This window comes from Pseudophryne corroboree, chromosome 5, assembly GCF_028390025.1.
Source record: "Pseudophryne corroboree isolate aPseCor3 chromosome 5, aPseCor3.hap2, whole genome shotgun sequence".
NCBI lineage: Eukaryota > Metazoa > Chordata > Amphibia > Anura > Myobatrachidae > Pseudophryne > Pseudophryne corroboree.
Window position 1 is genome coordinate 362114355 of NC_086448.1, and position 23312 is coordinate 362137666.

Here is a 23312-nt window from a genome sequence, read left to right on the forward strand (position 1 = left end):
TGATAGAGGACAGGACCCCACAAGCCCTTTGGAGAGACAGAGGGAGAGTCTGCCAGCACACACCAAGCGCTATATATATATACAGGGATAACCTTATATAAGTGTTATTCCCTTATAGCTGCTGTTTATATAATTTCTAGCTGCCAATAGTGCCCCCCCTTCTCTTTTTTACCCTGATTCAGTAGCAAGTCTGCAGGGGAGAGTCAGGGAGCCGTCCTTCCAGCGGAGCTGTGAGGGAAAATGGCGCTTGTGTGCTGAGGAGATAGGCTCCGCCCCTTCACGACGTCCTTATCTCCCGCTCTTTCTGTAAAAATGGCAGGGGTTAAAATACATCCATATAGCCCAAGAGCTATATGTGATGTATTCTTTTGCCAACCTAAGGTATTATCTGTTATATTGCGTCTCAGGGCGCTCCCCCCCAGCGCCCTGCACCCTCAGTGACCGGAGTGTGAAGTGTGCTGAGAGCAATGGCGCACAGCTGCGGTGCTGTGCGCTACCTTAGTCTGAAGACAGGATCGTCTTCTGCCGCCGATTTCACCGGACCTCTTCGCTCTTCTGGCTCTGTAAGGGGGCCGGCGGCGCGGCTCCGGGACCCATCCAGGCTGAACCTGTGATCGTCCCTCTGGAGCTAATGTCCAGTAGCCTAAGAAACACGATCCACTCTGCACGCAGGTGAGTCCGTTTCTTCTCCCCTTAGTCCCACGATGCAGTGAGCCTGTTGCCAGCAGGACTCACTGAAAATAAAAAAACTAAAATACACTTTTATTCTAAGCAGCTCAGGAGAGCCACCTAGCCTGCACCCTTCTCGTTCGGGCACAAAAATCTAACTGAGGCTTGGAGGAGGGTCATAGGGGGAGGAGCCAGTGCACACCACCTGATCCTAAAGCTTTTATTCTTGTGCCCTGTCTCCTGCGGAGCCGCTATTCCCCATGGTCCTTACGGAGTCCCAGCATCCACTAGGACGTCAGAGAAACTGGTTTAATTGAATGTCCATGACTTTTTGGACTGAAACTTTGACTGACCTTGGTCTCGTGTCCCCTACATCTACCAACCTGCACACTATCTATCCTTTGTGCCCTCTAACTGTATGATCATTACGGGTTGTCTTCAGTTTGCCAGCTGTCAGGGTCCCCGGCGCACAGTATAACGGCGCCGGAATCCTGACAGCCGGCATACAGACTCCTTTTCTCCCTCTTGGGGGTCCACGACCCCCCTGGAGGGAGGATAGCGTTGCGCACCACTGTGTCCGCATCGTGGCGAGCCCGCAAGGGGCTTATTTGCGCTCACCCAGCTGTCAGTATGCTGCCGGTCGGGATTCCGGCGCCGGTATGCTGTGCGCCGGGACCTGACAGCCGGCATACCATACTACACCCAATCATTACATGTTCTGTGTGGTTTTACAAGATCCGAGAACATACATACATTGATGCACAACTGTTTTCGCATGATATTAATCCTTTTCCTGTTGAACCCATTTTGGTACTTCATGGGCTGGGCAAATTCAAATATTAACATCATCAGACATTATTGATAAAGTATAACTTATATGAGGGAACTGCATTCTTTTAGAAGACTTTACATTTACAGAAAATAGAATTGCTTATTTCTCTTCACTAAGTAAATAATATGTACCCCAAATTGGCTAAGAAAAGTGCTTTTTAGTAAAGCTGGTAGAGAGTAAATGAGAAGCAAAACCGTTTTATTATTTTATTTTCTAACAATTCTCAAGAAACACTTTGGGTTTCTTTCTGCTGCATTAGTCCACTTTTCCAATCAGCTAGATTATACACAGATTTTCACTTGAAAATAATAATTATCCAATTTTCATTAAGTTTGCATGAAACATGTGTAGGAATAATATGGCAGCCAAAAAAGTTATACCATTTTGAAAAATAGTCCATCAGCCCTATCAAATCAGAGGACCAGTGGTTATTATTGCCAGGATGTGGGAGAGCTGGGCATTGTAACCCACCGTGTTAATAAATATATGTGAAAATCAAGTGCTCTTCCCCATCCTCCATCTATATTAGTGTTTCTGCACACAAACTGATCTTGTCTGATGGTCTCCAGACTACTAAGGAGCCATATCATTTGAGAGGGGTCTTACCACTTTCAAATAAGAGTTTATTGAAGCAAAGCACTTATAGGCACTAAACAGAGACTGTGCTGCCACTGCCCAGAAAGTTACAGTAAGATTATGGCACTACTCCAGGTTTCCCCACCTGCCTCAAACTGGTTCCTCTATACACACCAGTAGTTAGGATGAGGAACACATGAGATAAAGGAGGAAACCTGTGAGATGCTAGAACAAAAGCTGCTATAACCTGCAAGCACACCCATATATGTCACTTTTGTACCATCTGCCCCTATAGACTAAGTTGTGCTGCAGGAATATTATATTTTTAAAAAGTGTTGTGGACTCGTGTTCAGATTCCTGATAAGGGTTTAGATTTCTTATCTGTCATAATAGAATGGTTTTCAGTCTCCATATAGTAGTGCCTTAGTCTAGTCATTTAACATAAAATGTAACCCCCATCCCCCGAGACTCAACACACAAGTTTTCAGCTATTGGTACTGGGCATTGTACAATTTATTTTTGTACAGACTGGGAGAAACATTTCCAAATATGGTCATTAACTGTTGTACAAAAAAAGACGTTTCCAGAAGTCTGTGGAAACCAAGTTACGTTGGTGTTTTGATGCAAGATTTCAGGTCTTAGAAGTCCAAAAAATATTTGGTCCGATAAACTAGAGAGCAAGAGTTTTTATGAGCGTGTGTATTTTCCCCAGATATGGAGCATGAAGACAGAAGCAATAAAAAGGAGACTCATCACAAGCACTGGAACGGGTCCCCTGTAAGAGAAGAAAAACAAATTGTTTCTATAGAACACAAACCATTACTTTGTCAGACAGGTCCATTCCCATAAACATGTGACACTTAATATAGTGTAACTCAGAGTCGGCCAGATTCTTGGACTCTGATCTGCTTTAAAAGCTTTCGTAATCTACCAAGTAGGCACAAAAAGTGTGGCAAGATGTGCCACAGGGGGTGTGGGGACTGTCCCTCTAAAATCTTACACTGGCCTCCACGAGAAACAAAAAAAACCACACACATTCATTGGCCCCAAAAGAAAACACAAAAAATAAGAATTTACTCACCGGTAATTCTATTTCTCGTAGTCCGTAGTGGATGCTGGGACTCCGTAAGGACCATGGGGAATAGCGGCTCCGCAGGAGACTGGGCACAACTATAAAGAAAGCTTTAGGTCTAACTGGTGTGCACTGGCTCCTCCCACCATGACCCTCCTCCAGACTTCAGTTAGGATACTGTGCCCGGAAGAGCTGACACAATAAGGAAGGATTTTGAATCCCGGGTAAGACTCATACCAGCCACACCAATCACACCGTATAACTCGTGATACAATACCCAGTTAACAGTATGATAACAACTGAGCCTCTCAACAGATGGCTCAACAATAACCCTTTAGTTAAACAATAACTATATACAAGTATTGCAGACAATCCGCACTTGGGATGGGCGCCCAGCATCCACTACGGACTACGAGAAATAGAATTACCGGTGAGTAAATTCTTATTTTCTCTGACGTCCTAAGTGGATGCTGGGACTCCGTAAGGACCATGGGGATTATACCAAAGCTCCCAAACAGGCGGGAGAGTGCGGATGACTCTGCAGCACCGAATGGGCAAACTCTAGGTCCTCCTCAGCCAGGGTGTCAAACTTGTAGAATTTAGCAAATGTGTTTGACCCCGACCAAGTAGCTGCTCGGCAAAGTTGTAGAGCCGAGACCCCTCGGGCAGCCGCCCAAGAAGAGCCCACCTTCCTCGTGGAATGGGCTTTTACAGATTTTGGCTGTGGCAGGCCTGCCACAGAATGTGCAAGCTGAATTGTACTACAAATCCAACGAGCAATCGTCTGCTTAGGAGCACCCAGCTTGTTGGGTGCATACAGGATAAACAGCGAGTCAGATTTTCTGACTCCAGCCGTCCTGGAAACATAAATTTTCAGGGCCCTGACTACGTCCAACAACTTGGAAGCCTCCAAGTCTTTAGTAGCCGCAGGCACTACGATAGGTTGGTTCAGATGAAAGGCTGATACCACCTTAGGGAGAAATTGGGGACGAGTCCTCAATTCTGCCCTATCCATATGGAAAATCAGATAAGGGCTTTTACATGACAAAGCCGCCAATTCTGACACACGCCTGGCCGAAGCCAAGGCCAACAACATGACCACTTTCCACGTGAGATATTTCAATTCAACGGTCTTAAGTGGCTCAAACAAATGTGACTTTAGGAAATCCAACACCACGTTGAGATCCCAAGGTGCCACTGGAGGCACAAAAGGGGGCTGAATATGCAGCACTCCCTTAACAAAAAAGTTTGAACTTCAGGTAGTGAAGCCAGTTCTCTCTGGAAGAAAATCGATAGAGCCGAAATCTGGACCTTAATGGAACCCAATTTAAGGCCCATAGTCACCCCTGACTGTAGGAAGTGCAGGAAACGGCCCAGCTGAAATTCTTCCGTTGGGGCCTTCCTGGCCTCACACCATGCAACATATTTTCGCCATATGCGGTGATAATGGTTTGCGGTTACTTCTTTCCTAGCTTTAATCAGCGTAGGAATGACTTCCTCCGGAATGCCCTTTTCCTTCAGGATCCGGTGTTTAACCGCCATGCCGACAAACGCAGCCGCAGTAAGTCTTGGAACAGACAGGGCCCCTGCTGCAGCAGGTCCTGTCTGAGCGGTAGAGGCCATGGGTCCTCTGAGATCATTTCTTGAAGTTCCGGGTACCAAGCTCTTCTTGGCCAATCCGGAACAATGAGTATAGTTCTTACTCCTCTTCTCCTTATTATCCTCAGTACCTTTGGTATGAGAGGAAGAGGAGGGAACACATAAACCGACCGGTACACCCACGGTGTCACTAGAGTGTCCACAGCTATCGCCTGCGGGTCTCTTGACCTGGCGCAATACTTTTCTAGCTTTTTGTTTAGGCGGGACGCCATCATGTCCACCTGTGGCCTTTCCCAGCGGTTTACAATCAGTTGGAAGACTTCTGGATGAAGTCCCCACTCTCCCGGGTGAAGGTCGTGCCTGCTGAGGAAGTCTGCTTCCCAGTTGTCCACTCCCGGAATGAACACTGCTGACAGTGCTAACACACGATTTTCCGCCCATCGGAGAATCCTTGTGGCTTCTGCCATCGCCGTCCTGCTTCTCGTGCTGCCCTGTCGGTTTACATGGGCGACCGCCGTGATGTTGTCTGACTGGATCAGTACCGGCTGGTTTTGAAGCAGGGGTTTTGCCTGACTTAGGGCATTGTAAATGGCCCTTAGTTCCAGAATATTTATGTGCAGGGAAGTCTCCTGACTTGACCATAGTCCTTGGAAGTTTCTTCCCTGTGTGACTGCCCCCCAGCCTCGAAGGCTGGCATCCGTGGTCACCAGGACCCAGTCCTGTACGCTGAATCTGCGGCCCTCTTGAAGATGAGCACTCTGCAGCCACCACAGCAGAGACACCCTTGTCCTTGGAGACAGGGTTATCAGCCGATGCATCTGAAGATGCGATCCGGACCACTTGAAAGGTTCTTGCATGGAACCTGCCGAATGGAATTGCTTCGTAGGAAGCTACCATCTTTCCCAGGATCCGCGTGCAGTGATGCACCGACACCTGTTTTGGTTTTAGGAGGACTCTGACTAGAGATGACAGCTCCTTGGCCTTCTCCTCTGGGAGAAACACTTTTTTCTGTTCTGTGTCCAGAACCACCCCCAGGAACAGTAGACGTGTCGTAGGGCCCAGCTGTGACTTTGGAATATTTAGAATCCAGCCGTGCTGTTGTAGCACCTCCCGAGATAGTGCTACCCCGACCAACAACTGCTCCCTGGACCTCGCCTTTATCAGGAGATCGTCCAAGTACGGGATAAGTAAAACTCCCTTCTTTCGAAGGAGTATCATCATTTCGGCCATTACCTTGGTAAAAACCCTCGGAGCCGTGGATAGACCGAACGGCAACGTCTGGAATTGGTAATGACAATCCTGTACCACAAATCTGAGGTACTCCTGGTGAGGATGGTAAATGGGGACATGCAGGTAAGCATCCTTGATGTCCAGTGATACAATGTAATCCCCCTCGTCCAGGCTTGCAATAACCGCCCTGAGCGATTCCATCTTGAACTTGAATTTTTTTATATATGTGTTCAAGGATTTCAAATTTAAAATGGGTCTCACCGAACCGTCCGGTTTCGGTACCACAAACATTGTGGAATAGTAACCCCGTCCTTGTTGAAGAAGGGGCACCTTTACTATCACCTGTTGTGAATACAGCTTGTGAATTGCCTGTACCACTGCCTCCCTGCCTGAGGGAGTGGTTGGTAAGGCAGATTTTAGGGAAACGGCTGGGGGGAGACGTCTCGAATTCCAGCTTGTACCCCTGAGATACTACTTGAAATATCCAGGGATCCACCCGTGAGCGAGCCCACTGATTGCTGAAATATTTGAGACGGGCCCCCACCGTACCTGGCTCCGCCTGTGGAGCCCCAGCGTCATGCTGTGGACTTAGAGGAAGCGGGGGAGGACTTTTGCTCCTGGGAACTGGCTGTATGCTGCAGTTTTTTCCCTCTGCCTCTGGGCAGAAAGGACGCGCCCTTAACCCGCTTGCCCCTATTGGGCCGAAAGGACTGTACCTGATAATACGGTGCTTTCTTTGGCTGTGAGGGAACATGGGGTAAAAATGTAGACTTCCCAGCAGTTGCTGTGGAAACGAGGTCCGAGAGACCATCCCCGAACAACTCCTCACCCTTATAAGGCAGAACTTCCATGTGCCTTTTAGAATCTGCATCTCCTGTCCACTGCCGAGTCCATAACCCTCTCCTGGCAGAAATGGACATTGCACTAATTTTTTATGCCAGCCGGCAAATATCCCTCTGTGCATCCCTCATATATAAAAGTGCGTCTTTAATATGCTCTACGGTTAGCAATATAGTGTCCCTGTCTAGGGTATCAATATTTTCCGACAGGGAATCTGACCACGCAGCTGCAGCACTGCACATCCATGCTGAAGCAATAGCTGGCCTCAGTATAACACCTGTGTGTGTATATATAGATTTCAGGATAGCCTCCTGCTTTCTATCAGCAGATTCCTTCAGGGCGGCCGTATCCGAAGACGGTAGTGCCACCTTCTTTGACAAGCGTGTGAGCGCTTTATCCACCCTAGGGGATGTTTCCCAACGTGCCCTATCCTCTGGCGGGAAAGGGTACGCCATTAGTAACCTCTTAGAAATTACCAGTTTCTTATCAGGGGAAGCCCACGCTTCTTCACACACTTCATTTAACTCCTCAGAAAGAGGAAAAGCTACTGGTAGTTTTTTCTCTCCAAACATAATACCCTTTTTTGTGGTACCTGGGGTAACATCAGAAATGTGCAACACATTTTTCATTGCCTCAATCATGTAACGTGTGGCCCTACTGGAAGTTACATTAGTCTCATTGTCGTCGTCACTGGAGTCAGTATCCGTGTCGACATCTGTGTCTGCCATCTGAGGTAGCGGGTGTTTTAGAGCCCCCGATGTCTTTCGAGACGCCTGGGCAGGCACAGGCTGAGAAGCCGGCTGTCCCACATTTGATATGTCGTCAAACCTTTTATGCAAGGAGTCGACACTGTCGCGTAATTCCTTCCACAGCACCATCCACTCAGGTGTCGACCCCGTAGGGGGTGACATCACATTTATCGGCATCTGCTCCGCCTCCACATAAGCCTCCTCAAACATGTCGACACAGCCGTACCGACACACCGCATACACACAGGGAATGCTCTGACAGAGGACAGGACCCCACAAAGCCCTTTGGGGAGACAGAGAGAGAGAGTATGCCAGCACACACCAGAGCGCTATATAACACAGGGATCCCACTATAAATGAGTGTTTTCCCTTATGCTGCTTATATATATATATTTTGTATGAAGCCACTGAGCCCGGCTGCTGAGGGAGAGCTCGGGAGTGGAAGCCGCACGGTCAGGGGATCTCTGCGGGAGCTGGCGAGAAACGCTTCCTGAGCACTGCAGACAGGCCGGCCGGCTGACATGACGTCCCGCAGCCATTAATTTGAATAAATTTCCTAGTCTTCCGACTGGTTTTACAACTACTCTGCGTACTGGATTGAATGGGAGACTTCTGGACACATGATCACTAGATGTTTATGCTGATTACACATCTAAATCTGGTACGCCTATTAAGTTGTTTTGGGGGAGATTGTCGTTTACCCTGAAATACTACGCCATGTGGCGATTTCGTCTTCTTTGATTCTTAGATGGTGTTGCCAGCAAGAAATATTCTGACTGACACCTATTTATTTGACGTGGTTTAAAGAAATTATCTGGTACGCATATATAAGTTTTTGGGGGAGATTGCCATTTATCCTGAAATACTACGCCATGTGGCGATCTCGTCTTCTTTGATTCATAGATGGTGTTGCCAGCAAGAAATATTCTGACCGACCTCTATCTATTTGACGTGATTTAAAGAAATTATCTGGTACGCATATGTATTCCGCCACAGTGTCATCCAAACACATATAAAAACTTATTGCACCATAGGCGCTTGTTCTTCTCCTCTTTTTGCTACAGAACCCATGCCATATACCTTTGGTATACTGAGGAACTGAGCTGCCGCCCTGAAGAGTGGAGGGTGCCTATTAAGACTTATTTAAGCTTGTAAGACTGTGTCATTAACCTTTTGAGGCTATTGTATCAGCAATTTTACCTATACGGAAAAGGATTCCACTTTTACGGTCGATCCCTGAAGAAGCGCACTAGTCTATACATTTTCTTCATATATATATATATATATATATATATATATATATATATATATATATATATATATATATATATATATATATATATATATATATTTTGAGCCTAAATTTAGTGCCCCCCCTCTCTTTTTTACCCTTATGTAGCTTGACAACTTCAGGGGAGAGCCAGGGAGCGTCCTTCCAGCGGAGCTGTGAGGGAAAAATGGTGCCATTGTGCTGAGGGAGATGGCCCCGCCCCTTTTCCGGCGGACTTCTCACGCTTTTTCTGGAATTCTGGCAGGGGTATTTTTACACCTATATAGCCTTCCTGACTATATATGGTGTAGATTTGCCAGCCAAGGTGTCTTATATTGCCCTCAGGGCGCCCCCCCCAGCGCCCTGCACCCATCAGTGACCGGAGTGTGAGGTGTGCATGAGGAGCAATGGCGCACAGCTGCAGTGCTGTGCGCTACCTTGTTGAAGACAGAAGTCTTCTGCCGCCGATTTTCCGGAACACTTCTTGCTTCTGGCTCTGTAAGGGGGCCGGCGGCGCGGCTCCGGGAACGAACACCAAGGTCGGGTCCTGCGGTCGATCCCTCTGGAGCTAATGGTGTCCAGTAGCCTAAGAAGCCCAAACTACCACCAGTTAGGTAGGTTCGCTTCTTCTCCCCTTAGTCCCTCGCTGCAGTGAGTCTGTTGCCAGCAGATCTCACTGTAAAATAAAAAACCTAAAATATACTTTCTTTCTTGGAGCTCAGGAGAGCCCCTAGTGTGCATCCAGCTCAGCCGGGCACAAGATTCTAACTGAAGTCTGGAGGAGGGTCATGGTGGGAGGAGCCAGTGCACACCAGTTAGACCTAAAGCTTTCTTTATAGTTGTGCCCAGTCTCCTGTGGAGCCGCTATTCCCCATGGTCCTTACGGAGTCCCAGCATCCACTTAGGACGTCAGAGAAACATATTAAACTGCCACAGCCCCATACAAAGACTGACTTGACCAGTCAGAGAGGATCCCCATGACCCTCCCTGCCCTCAACCTTTGGTAGGGAAAAGACCTCAGGGTAGACTCCAGAGCAGGCTGGCTGCAGACATTCCCACTAGTCTTGATCAGTCCGGGGTCCTGGCATTGGCCACACTTCTCCCCCAAGGGGTATGGCGCCCTTGAGACAGCTGTGTCCACCGATTTCTGGCACAGGTGGAATGGAAACTTTTACATTTGACAGTCTTAGCCAATTGAGGTCAGCCGACAGATAGCTGCGGCTTCAGTTCGGGTCAGCCAGATTCTTATTGGCTGATGCTTGATGTCCACCATGGTCAACCAGTCGAGTATCTGTGGTGGACTGGTTGAACAATGCGTTGGCCTCCCCTGCTGTAACTGTTTGTACAAATAGTTGTTAAAAAGGGATTCTAGAAGTTACCCATACATGGCCTGAACAGCTCAATGCTAAAAGACACATTCTCAATGCCAACACCATTTCCTTATGTATTCCAGCATTCCCAATTAACATGCGACAGTCATCAAATCATCCTTGGAATTTCATTAACTCTGCAATCTGATGTTTTATGCAGGACTACCCAACAATTATCATTCAAAAAGGAGAAAACATCTGCCTAGCACTCCAACACTAGATCTATAATTCTACACCAATTGTCATACAACATTTACAAAATGTGATCTCTGCCAAAGATATAACATACAATTTTTTTCCCCTTAAACCCCACCGTTAGTGTATACTATCAAGACTATAAACAAGACTAGAACAGATGTATATAGGATTCATTACTGGCAAGTGACACTTACACTTTAAGGCCAGGAGAGTCCTCTGTGTAGAACCTCCACATGCCCCCTGTACCAGCAGATGTAGTTCGCCCTGAACTTCTTGCACTACTGCTTGTAGTTTTCCTTTAAGGAGGAAGGGGAAAAAAAAAAAAGGAATGAAAGCAAATATCTAGATACAACCCTAAATTCTGATATATTATATATAGAACTCTATGCAACATTATATTCTGTTTACAACTAGTTTACAGCTTGAGTATTAGAATTGGACCAAATATTGGTATCCGTGCAAAAGCTGTCTCAAAACATAATATATTATCTTAAATAATTGAGACCTGCCCTGTTTCCTCACTTATGAACATAACACAACCTTTATTTTTCTACCAAGTTATCCATAGCACCAAAGGACCATAGTCCCGTGTATGTAATCTAAAAATATATTGGGGTATATTCAATTAGCAGTGATAACGGACTTTTCACGCGAAAAGTCCAGTTTCCGCGCGAAAAACCGGACTTTACCCGCGAAACGCAATTACAGCCTATTCAATTTTCCAGGAAAATTTATCGGTGATAATTTTTTCACTAATTTCACTTCACCTACTCTGAAGCAGGTGAAAAGTTGGGAAAAGTCACTATTTTAAGGTAAAAATGTTTGGATATGGTACAGAACTCCGGGGACACCCCCCTTAATTACTAATTAGGCACGTTGAAGTTTTTAATTATTTTTAATTGGCCAATAATGACATGTCATTTTTGGGGTGAAAAAGTACAAAGTGATGGAAATTGGGGTTCAAGGTATGGGACAGGTATATTGGGGTGCTTTATGAGTGGGACAGGTGTTTTTAGGCTTGCAGATGGGAGTAATCGGTCTGTTTCCACTTTTTTTTTTTTTTAAAGTACCCTAAAATGACCCAAATATATACTTATACCCATTTTCATGTACCCCAAATTTAATGAGCATTTATTTTGCTCAAAAAAAACTTGCTTTCTATCATTTTTTTACATTTTTAAAAAAATGCATATAACAGCCATTTCACACAATTTAAGTCCCCAAAAACTCTCTAATGTGATCTCTAACACACTTCTCTTCTGTTTTCCTATGTTAGTTTAGCATTTTTGGGGGTACAGGCTGATTTCCCCATTTTCACCTGCACTTTTCACTGCAAGAATTTTCACGTGAAACCCGTTTGGAATTAAATAGGTTGAAAAAAGGAGCGTTTCCGCAGCAATTTTCGCCCGATTGCTGCAAAAAAAAATTCGGTGAAAAATTGCCGCAAATTTGCGGATAATTGAATACCCTAGATTGTCTACGTCCTTATCCCTCTGCCCACAATAAAAGTTTAATTTGCTATACCCTGCAAAAAGAGATTATCATTAGACAATAATCAGACTATTGTTCGTGGCTAAAATGTCAGTGTTACAGGAAATAGGATACTACCTTTGTCTCACAGTAGACCCTGCCGCTCTGGGCGCGACAGCTTTACTTGGGGATCGGCTGGAAGCCCCAACATTGGTAGAACTTGCTGCAGGACCAGGCTGAAATACAAATTATGTACAGATTAGATAAGAAAACCTTGCACCAACAAGGACACAAGTATGTGTATAATACATAAATAAAATGCTTACATCACATTATTATGACCACCTGCTACATTAGACATTGGCAGCGCATATCCCATGAAGTACGTGTCGTGCACTGGCTTGGTGGCTATATAAGGTGTGCAACAGGCCGTCCGCACACAGATCACTTGTTGCCGTCATTGGGTAAAAGGATTTATTAGAGTTGCAAAAAGGGATGATTATTGCCTTTCGGGACAAATGTGGCAGTCTGCTGCTGTGGTGACGTTGTATCGAGACCAGACAAATGCACCATTGCGAATGACTAGGAAACTGCGAAGCACCACGTGCCATTTACGTGAGGGATGAACGTCGGCTACAAAGGTGCGTGAGGGCCGACCGACATGCTACAGTGGAGCAGTTCATCATCAAAATGAACCTGTGGGGTACCAGACGTGCGTCTAAAATGACAGTTCAGACCATCTGCCTGCTGTCCGTGCAGCACACAGTAGTTGCTATGGCTATTAGCTGGTGGTCATAATAATGTGGCTTGACACTAAAAATAAATAAATTATATATATATATATATATATATATATATATATATATATATATATATATATATATATAAAATAAGAATTTACTTACCGATAATTCTATTTCTCGGAGTCCGTAGTGGATGCTGGGGTTCCTGAAAGGACCATGGGGAATAGCGGCTCCGCAGGAGACAGGGCACAAAAAGTAAAGCTTTATGATCAGGTGGTGTGCACTGGCTCCTCCCCCTATGACCCTCCTCCAAGCCTCAGTTAGGATACTGTGCCCGGACGAGCGTACACAATAAGGAAGGATTTTGAATCCCGGGTAAGACTCATACCAGCCACACCAATCACACTGTACAACCTGTGATCTGAACCCAGTTAACAGCATGATAACAGAGGAGCCTCTGAAAAGATGGCTCACAACAATAATAACCCGATTTTTGTAACTATGTACAAGTAATGCAGATAATCCGCACTTGGGATGGGCGCCCAGCATCCACTACGGACTCCGAGAAATAGAATTATCGGTAAGTAAATTCTTATTTTCTCTATCGTCCTAGTGGATGCTGGGGTTCCTGAAAGGACCATGGGGATTATACCAAAGCTCCCAAACGGGCGGGAGAGTGCGGATGACTCTGCAGCACCGAATGAGAGAACTCCAGGTCCTCCTTAGCCAGGGTATCAAATTTGTAGGATTTTACAAACGTGTTTGCCCCTGACTAAATAGCCGCTCGGCAAAGTTGTAAAGCCGAGACCCCTCGGGCAGCCGCCCAAGATGAGCCCACCTTCCTTGTGGAATGGGCATTTACATATTTTGGCTGTGGCAGGCCTGCCACAGAATGTGCAAGCTGAATTGTATTACACATCCAACTAGCAATAGTCTGCTTAGAAGCAAGAGCACCCAGTTTGTTGGGTGCATACAGGATAACAGCAAGTCAGTTTTCCTGACTCCAGCCGTCCTGGAACCTATACTTTCAGGGCCCTGACAACATCCAGCAACTTGGAGTCCTCCAAGTCCCTAGTAGGCGCAAGGCACCACAATAAGCTGGTTCAGGTGAAACACTGACACCACCTTAGGGAGAGAACTGGGGACGAGTCCGCAGCTCTGCCCTGTCCGAATGGACAAACAGATATGGGCTTTTTTGAGAAAAAACCCACCAATTTGACACTCGCCTGGCCCAGGCCAGGGCCAAGAGCATGGTCACTTTTCATGTGAGATGCTTCAAATCCACAGATTTGACTGGTTTTAAACCAATGTGATTTGAGGAATCCCAGAACTACGTTGAGATCCCACAGTGCCACTGGAGGCACAAAATGGGGTTGTATATGCAATACTCCCTTGACAAACTTCTGGACTTCAGGAACTGAAGCCAATTCTTTCTGGAAGAAAATCGACAGGGCCGAAATTTGAACCTTAATGGGCCCCAATTTGAGGCCCATAGACACTCCTGTTTGCAGGAAATGCAGGAATCGACCGAGTTGAAATTTCTTCGTGGGGCCTTCCTGGCCTCACACCACGCAACATATTTTCGCCACATGTGGTGATAATGTTGTGCGGTCACCTCCTTCCTGGCTTTGACCAGGGTAGGAATGACCTCTTCCGGAATGCCTTTTTCCCTTAGGATCCGGCGTTCCACCGCCATGCCGTCAAACGCAGCTGCGGTAAGTCTTGGAACAGACATGGTACTTGCTGAAGCAAGTCCCTTCTTAGCGGCAGAGGCCATAAGTCCTCTGTGAGCATCTCTTGAAGTTCCGGGTACCAAGTCCTTCTTGGCCAATCCGGAGCCATGAGTATAGTTCTTACTCCTCTACGTCTTATAATTCTCAGTACCTTAGGTATGAGAAGCAGAGGAGGGAACACATACACCGACTGGTACACCCACGGTGTTACCAGAACGTCCACAGCTATTGCCTGAGGGTCTCTTGACCTGGCGCAATACCTGTCCCGTTTTTTGTTCAGACGGGACGCCATCATGTCCACCTTTGGTATTTCCCAACGGTTCACCATCATGTGGAAAAACTTCCCGATGAAGTTTCCACTCTCCCGGGTGGAGGTCGTGCCTGCTGAGGAAGTCTGCTTCCCAGTTTCCACTCCCGGAATGAAACACTGCTGACAGTGCTATCACATGATTTTCCGCCCAGCGAAAAGTCCTTGCAGTTTTTGCCATTGCCCTCCTGCTTCTTGTGCCGCCCTGTCTGTTTACGTGGGCGACTGCCGTGATGTTTTTCCCACTGGATCAATACCGGCTGACCTTGAAGCAGAGGTCTTGCTAAGCTTAGAGCATTATAAATTTACCCTTAGCTCCAGTATATTTATGTGGAGAAAAGTCTCCAGACTTGATCACACTCCCTGGAAATTTTTTCCTTGTGTGACTGCTCCCCAGCCTCTCGGGCTGGCCTCCGTGGTCACCAGCATCCAATCCTGAATGCCGAATCTGCGGCCCTCTAGAAGATGAGCACTCTGTAACCACCACAGGAGAGACACCCTTGTCCTTGGATATAGGGTTATCCGCTGATGCATCTGAAGATGCGATCCGGACCATTTGTCCAGCAGATCCCACTGAAAAGTTCTTGCGTGAAATCTGCCGAATGGAATTGCTTCGTAGGAAGCCACCATTTTTACCAGGACCCTTGTGCAATGATGCACTGACACTTTTCCTGGTTTTAGGAGGTTCTTGACTAGCTCGGATAACTCCCTGGCTTTCTCATCCGGGAGAAACACCTTTTTCTGGACTGTGTCCAGAATCATCCCTAGAGGCACAGCAGACGTGTCGTCAGGATCAGCTGCGATTTTGGAATATTTAGAATCCATCCGTGCTGTTGTAGCAGTATCCGAGATAGTGCTACTCCGACCTCCAACTGTTCCCTGGACTTTGCCCTTATCAGGAGATCGTCCAAGTAAGGGGTAATTAAGACGCCTTTTCTTCGAAGAAGAATCATCATTTCGGCCATTACCTTGGTAAAGACCCGGGGTGCCGTGGACAATCCAAACGGCAGCGTCTGAAACTGACAGTGACAGTTCTATACCACGAACCTGAGGTACCCTTAGTGAGAAGGGCAAATTTGGGACATGGAGGTAAGCATCCCTGATGTCCCGGGACACTATATAGTCCCCTTCTTCCTGGTTCGTTATCACTGCTCTGAGTGACTCCATCTTGATTTGAACCTTTGTAAGTGTTCAAATTTTTTTAGATTTAGAATAGGTCTCACCTAGCCTTCTGGCTTCAGTACCACAATATAGTGTGGAATAATACCCCTTTCCTTGTTGTAGGAGGGGTAATTTGATTATCACCTGCTGGGAATACAGCTTGTGAATTTTTTCCCATACTGCCTCCTTGTCGGAGGGATACCTTGGTAAAGCAGACTTCAGGAGCCTGCGAGGGGGAAACGTTTCGACATTCCAATCTGTACCCCTGGGATACTACTTCTAGGATCCAGGGGTCCTGTACGGTCCCAGCGTCATGCTGAGAGCTTGGCAGAAGCGGTGGAAGGCTTCTGTTCCTGGGAATGGGCTGCCTGCTGCAGTCTTCTTCCCTTTCCTCTATCCCTGGGCAAATATGACTCTTATAGGGACGAAAGGACTGAGGCTGAAAAGACGGTGTCTTTTTCTGCAGAGATGTGACTTAGGGTAAAAACGGTGGATTTTCCAGCAGTTGCCGTGGCCACCAGGTCCGATGGACCGACCCCAAATAACTCCTCTTCCTTTATACGGCAATACACCTTTGTGCCGTTTTTCTGGCAGATATGGACATCGCACTTACTCTTGATGCCAGAGTGCAAATATCCCTCTGTGCATCTCGCATATATAGAAATGCATCCTTTAAATGCTCTATAGTCAATAAAATACTGTCCCTGTCAAGGGTATCAATATTTTTAGTCAGGGAATCCGACCAAGCCACCCCAGCTCTGCACATCCAGGCTGAGGCGATCGCTGGTCGCAGTATAACACCAGTATGTGTGTATATACTTTTATATGATATTTTCCAGCCTCCTGTCAGCTGGCTCCTTGAGGACGGCCCTATCTATAGACGGTACCGCCACTTGTTTTGATAAGCGTGTGAGCGCCTTATCCACCCTAAGGGGTGTTTCCCAACGCGCCCTAACTTCTGGCGGGAAAGGGTATACCGCCAATAATTTTCTATCGGGGGGAACCCACGCATCATCACACACTTCATTTAATTTATCCGATTCAGGAAAAACTACAGGTAGTTTTTTCACATCCCACATAATACCCTCTTTTGTGGTACTTGTAGTATCAGAAATATGTAACACCTCCTTCATTGCCCTTAACGTGTGGCCCTAATAAGGAATACGTTTGTTTATTCACCGTCGACACTGGATTCAGTGTCCGTGTCTGTGTCGACCGACTAAGGTAAACGGGCGTTTTAAAACCCCTGACGGTGTTTTTGAGACGTCTGGACCGGTACTAATTGTTTGTCGGCCGTCTCATGTCGTCAACCGACCTTGCAGCGTGTTGACATTATCACGTAATTCCCTAAATAAGCCATCCATTCCGGTGTCGACTCCCTAGAGAGTGACATCACCATTACAGGCAATTGCTCCGCCTCCTCACCAACATCGTCCTCATACATGTCGACACACACGTACCGACACACAGCACACACACAGGGAATGCTCTGATAGAGGACAGGACCAACTAGCCCTTTGGAGAGACAGAGGGAGAGTTTGCCAGCACACACCAAAAAACGCTATAATTATATAGGGACAACCTTATATAAGTGTTTTCCCTTATAGCATCTTTTTATATATTTCTAACGCCAAATTAGTGCCCCCCCTCTCTGTTTTAACCCTGTTTCTGTAGTGCAGTGGAGAGCCTGGGAGCCTTCCCTCCAGCCTTTCTGTGAGGGAAAATGGCGCTGTGTGCTGAGGAGATAGGCCCCGCCCCTTTTTCGGCGGGCTCGTCTCCCGCTCTTCAACGGATTCTGGCAGGGGTTAAATATCTCCATATAGCCCCCGGAGGCTATATGTGAGGTATTTTTTGCCAAAAAATAGGTTTACATTGCCTCCCAGGGCGCCCCCCTCCCAGCGCCCTGCACCCTCAGTGACTGCCGTGTGAAGTGTTCTGAGAGCAATGGCGCACAGCTGCAGTGCTGTGCGCTACCTTAAGAAGACTGAGGAGTCTTCTGCCGCCGATTCTGGACCTTCTTCTCTTTTCAGCATCTGCAAGGGGGCCGGCGGCGAGGCTCCGGTGACCATCCAGGCTGTACCTGTGATCGTCCCTCTGGAGCTAATGTCCAGTAGCCAAAGAAGCCAATCCATCCTGCACGCAGGTGAGTTCACTTCTTCTCCCCTAAGTCCCTCGTTGCAGTGATCCTGTTGCCAGCAGGACTCACTGTAAAATAAAAAACCTAAGCTAAACTTTTCTAAGCAGCTCTTTAGGAGAGCCACCTAGATTGCACCCTTCTCGGCCGGGCACAAAAATCTAACTGAGGCTTGGAGGAGGGTCATAGGGGGAGGAGCCAGTGCACACCACCTGATCCTAAAGCTTTACTTTTTGTGTCCTGTCTCCTGCGGAGCCGCTATTCCCCATGGTCCTTTCAGGAACCCCAGCATCCACTAGGACGATAGAGAAATTATATATATATATATATATATATATATATATATATATATATATATATATATATATATATATATATATATATATATATATATATATATCATACATACATACACAGAATATCTATACACACACACACCTCATATTAGCCACATGCCCAACAACGTTCACAAACATGTCATTTGTACCCACCCTCTAGCCCCCTTGTGATATATTCCTGTGTGTGTCCACAGCATTAGGCTGTTGGGACAATAAATGACTAAGGGGTCTATTTACTAAGCCTTGGATGGAGATAAAATTGCTGGAGATAAATTCCCAGCCAATCAGCTCCTAACTGTCATTTTTCAAACACAGTCTGCGGCATAGCTGTTAAGAGCCGATTGGCTGGTACTTTATCTCCAGCGACTTTATCACCATCCAAGGCTTAGTAAATAGACCCCAAACTCCAGCTGCTTTTTTGGACATCAAGTATCAAAGTGGGAGGGATCTAAACAACCTGCCCATAATGATATGGTTATGTACCAGCAGTAGGGATAGCCACACCGCACACCCTGCACCCATTATTTTTAATACTTATCCTCCAGAGTCCAGCAGCAGAAATCATTGGGACAATGGCACAGTGCCATTCGTCAGGGGTTTCACAGTAGGAAAGTTAATGGGTAAATGGCCACAGCGCTATCTTCCCAGCAATCTGCATGTGTGCTGTAGACTCTGGGACAACGCTAGGGATAGTGCCCAGGAATGCAGCGCTGCCGGCTGGATAGGAGGGGGCCCAGACAGCGCCTGCACACTGGCCTCCTCCTCTCTAGAAACGCCCCTAAGTAGGGAAGTCTGTGCCAGTTATGTACGAGTTTACAGGAAAAAACACACAACCTCACACGTATGTGCAGTTGAGGAAGTGATGCCAGGACAGAAGCTCTCTACCACCATCATGATTTTAGGCTCGATCCTGCCGATACATGTAAATGCATAAAACACGCGCCTGCCCGGATATTCCGAGCACGGGAACTAGACTACTATGGAGCTTGTAACTATATGGGAGCACTGGCACAGCCTGCCCTTTGCAGCACTAGTGCATCCACACAGGGCCGTCTTAACGGCAGTGTAGGCCCCTGGGCACAGCAATGCATTGGGCCCCCTACCCATCCTCCAGCGGTAGGGGTGGGGTGTGCTATCAGCGGCAGCTTTGCTGTCCCGCGGGCGGTAGGGGGTGTTCTATCTTTTGCTCAGCATGTAGGACCTGGAGCAGTAATTTCTGCTAATTACTCCTTTACTGCACAGATGGGGTGGGAGGGAGAACACTAAACTGTAGAAGGGGGCATTGGGCTGAATGAAGGCGCCCTGCTACATGACTTCCGGGGTGGTAGGGGTTGTTTAATATGCAGGGGAGGGGTGGATAGTGGAGTGGGCTTAATATTCATCATTTTCTGGTGGGAGGGCAGCTTGCTTGACTGCAGATATCTCAAGTTCCTGAAAATAGATTTCTTAGCTTTGAATGGGATAAAAAACTAGAGAGTCACACCTTTCAGAAGGTTCTGGGACTTGGGGATCAGAGGTCAGGAGCCAGTGCAATCCTCCAATGAATATATAAAACTGTATACCAGGCGTGTGGAGCTGGAGCAGGGACCAGCTGCTGGAAGGCTGATATCTCTGGTTCTGGCCACAGTAGAGACAAGCTGCCAGTGTCCAGCAAAAGGGGTGAGCCCCAGCTTTTGTATTATACCCTCAGAAAAACTCTATGTCAGACAGAACCTGAGATATCTGGCTGGGAATAGCAATTAACAGGCTCGGATGGGGACCACTGCTTTCACGTTGGATATCTCCGTTTCCCCAAGGCCGATTTTAAAAAATCTGGTACCCCTGTAAAGAGGGGACTCTCAGCTATCAGCCTAGGGCCCTTATACTCCTGGGGCCCTTGGGCAATAGCCCATTGAGCCCATACGAAAAGACGGCCCTGCATCCACAAGTACAATACAATATAGAACACGGGCACGTACACCTACACGTGTAATCCCATCATCACTACCCATGGCTGAGCTGCTTCCCACACCCGTGTACGGCGTAACGGGAAGACAGTGCATAGCGCTTCTCCTAATGCGCTAGGGACGCCGCACTTTGTGCGGCTGCATGAGAGCGGATCTGCAGCAATAACAGCAGCTAGTAGCAGGCATGGAAGAATAAAGCATAAAGCAACCATATGCAGGAAAAACCACTGTTATTACCATTGTAATGAATCAACGTCCAACTGCTCCGATCAGCACAGCAAAAAGAGCACAACGGCGGCGACTCCTCTTCTCACTGTACGAAGTAGTACGTCACAGGAAGTAATACTATCCCCCAATCACAGAGCTACATTCTTTCTCGCCCCACCCTTTCTTCCTAACGCCCATTTAGTAGAGCCAAAGCTGAGACACTACTTTGGTCCCCAATCGCATAGCTATTTTCAGGCTTGGAAGCCATTTTCTTGAAGACAAAGACTAATTAACCTTATCGTAAATGTCTCCAATAAAATGACAGTTTCACTTGAGACACGCAACAAATAAAAACCTGTCAGCAGTCTGGCGAATGAAACGTATCTAGTTGCGGACGCGCTGGCAACTTGGAGCTTAGGACACGTCAGCTGCCTGGTCTGCGAGGCTTTCCTTGCTCGTCGTGCACAGAAACCTCCATCATGCATGTGGGATGAGGCTCAGGCAGTCACCAAGCTACTCTGTGAGTCTAGCAACATAGTAAACTGAAAGTCTAACAGATGTGGTGGCCAGCTAGTAGCACTGTGACTGTTGGGGAGATGTATTAAACCTTGTAAAAAGATAAAGCAGAGAAGTTGACCACAGCAACCAGTCACCACCTGGCATTTTTAAGAAGCTGCTGCATACATGATATATAGCAGCTGATTGGTTGCAATGGGCAACTTCACTGTTAGATACATCTCCCCCCTATGACTTGTAATGCTTATGTGTCATGTGCTTTATGGGCTGGGTGTTGCAGGAGGCATAAGGAAAGGGTAGATGCTAGAATCAAGTGGGCTAAGGGACCTTTTCCGCCTGGGGGAGGAGCCACGACACAAGGGGGAGGAGCTAGGCCAGCGGGATAGTTCCTCTACTATCCACGCCACCAACTATTACCTTTAGTAATTGAAGGGAATTAACCCTTTTTGTGCCCCCTCGATGTAATCATCTCTTTGGTACCAGTGAAAGCAGCTCTTAGCCCCATACATAAAACACACAGTTGAGGGTTAAGAGTCACTCTGCTTTATTATATGGTTAACAAAGGTTTATAAAGACAACGTACATGGGTGTATACAATATGTGCAAGCATATGATTGGATAAATAGAAGTAGCATTCGACATTACATGCAGGATATTTAGTAACACACAGAAGTAACAGTTTTGATCTGGTATGTAATTGTCCTTGAAGATAAGACACACACAAGCCTTATATTATATGAACAGACAAGGGCATCTTGTAGAGAGTGCGTACGTGTTTATTCAAGCACATAACAATTCATATAGCATGTTTAACCCTTCAATCCCCTCTTAGAATCATATATTTAAATAACATGATTCTGTACATGGAGCTTTTTATTTCTATATTCAGTTAGGTATTGCTTATAGGCTGCAGGGGAGTTAGGAGGGATTGTAAGGACGGCTTCATACATAAGCGAGTTTTCAATACCTTTTGTGGCGAGTTTTCTGCAGCAGGGTATAATACAAAAGAAAACAACACAAAAAATTACTATCACAATCAATATATAGATTCCTAGTTGAACAAGACCCTGTTTCCAATTTTCAAACCAACCAAAGTATTGGCTCCATGAGTTATCAATACCTGAATTCTTTTTTAGCTCTATGGATAAATCATCTAGTTTTTTTATGGCTAGGGTAACTTTACCATTTGGCCCTGTGTTGTCAGGGATAAAGGTACAACATCCTTCTACCTGTTTTATGTAGACACAAACTCCACCCTTTTCAGCCAGTATCATGTCTAAGGCCATACGGTTTTGGAATGTCATTTGAGAGGTGGCTTCTAATTGTTCAGCTATACCTTTGAGTGCAACTTTGGTATCATTAATGAATCTCTGTTGGTTATAGTAGATATAATTGATCCATGCAACATTTTTATTGGCAGTTATTATAGGAATTAAGGATTCAAATCCTGCAGCTACTTCATCTCTAGCTTTGAATTCGTCTGGCACCCCTCTTGGGACCCCAATTGTGTCAATATAAACATGTGGATCGAAGCTACCTATTGGAGTTTCCCTTTTTCTTCTATGTGTGGGAGCAGTGTTTGAGGTAGGGGAACCTTCATTAGTTGGGAGTATGTGTAATGGCATAATTATTTTGGCTAAGGCACATTGACCTTTCCATGGGATATTTAATCTAGTTCTGAGTTTTAAATCTCCACAGATATAATAAATGTCCCCTAGGGACTTGGTTTGATTAACTAGGATGGTGTTACGTGTTTCTGAGCAGTATCCAGGAGGAAAATTTTTAAAATCCTTGCCAGAGTGGCTAGTGGAGTTGTAGCAGGTGTAGTTACCTGGGTATATGGTTATTGTGTTACCAAGGTTGGGGTTTTTTGAGAGTATGGGGTATTCCTTTTTCCACATTTCACATTGGCTGTCATTGGTTTTGGTGCCGTTGTAAAGGCTGAAAAAACAACTTTCTTGTTCTAGGGGTATATTAAGGGGCACGGTGCCTAGGTGAGGCCTAGATCTGCCACAAACATAGCAGTTATTTTTATTATGTTTATTGGCGCTATATTTCATCCATTCTAACCAGAAATTGATGTCAGAGAAACCAGTTTCAATAGCTAGGGTGTCTTCAAGGGTGGGATTGTTAATGGCTATCATATCCTTGAAGGTAGCTATATGAGGCCTTAGGGGTTTGCCTTGGGGGATAGCCTTAGACTGATACGCTGGATTTTTAAACATGTCCCATAAATGAAAGCTTTGCCTTTCGCTATAGTACCCTGTTCCCCACCATATTCCAACTACATAGGTACCATTATCTGCTCTGCTGGGGCGTTCTATGTTTAATCTGAACCTATATGCACTTAGG

At 46.3% G+C, this 23312-nt stretch overlaps 2 protein-coding genes across 3 annotated transcripts in view; one reads left to right on the forward strand and one right to left on the reverse strand.

The window, feature by feature from the left end:
• Positions 1-2558: 2558 nt before the first annotated feature.
• SEC61B (SEC61 translocon subunit beta) lies at positions 2559-20583 on the reverse strand. Its single transcript, XM_063922660.1, has 4 exons — positions 20475-20583; positions 12014-12111; positions 10600-10701; positions 2559-2852 (listed from the first exon to the last, which is right to left on the reverse strand). Exons 1-4 carry the CDS (start codon positions 20475-20477, stop codon positions 2765-2767), a joined length of 291 nt encoding a protein of 96 aa, XP_063778730.1. The 5' UTR covers positions 20478-20583; the 3' UTR covers positions 2559-2764.
• A 185-nt stretch (positions 20584-20768) lies between these two features.
• Positions 20769-23312, forward strand: part of ALG2 (ALG2 alpha-1,3/1,6-mannosyltransferase) — a 35524-nt gene continuing 32980 nt past the window's right edge. Inside the window, exon 1 of one of the 2 annotated variants that reach the window (XM_063922659.1) lies at positions 20769-20964. The gene's annotated coding sequence lies outside the window, so the exon portion shown is untranslated. The remainder of the gene's footprint in view (positions 20965-23312) is intronic. The other variant, XM_063922658.1, reaches the window with a different exon arrangement.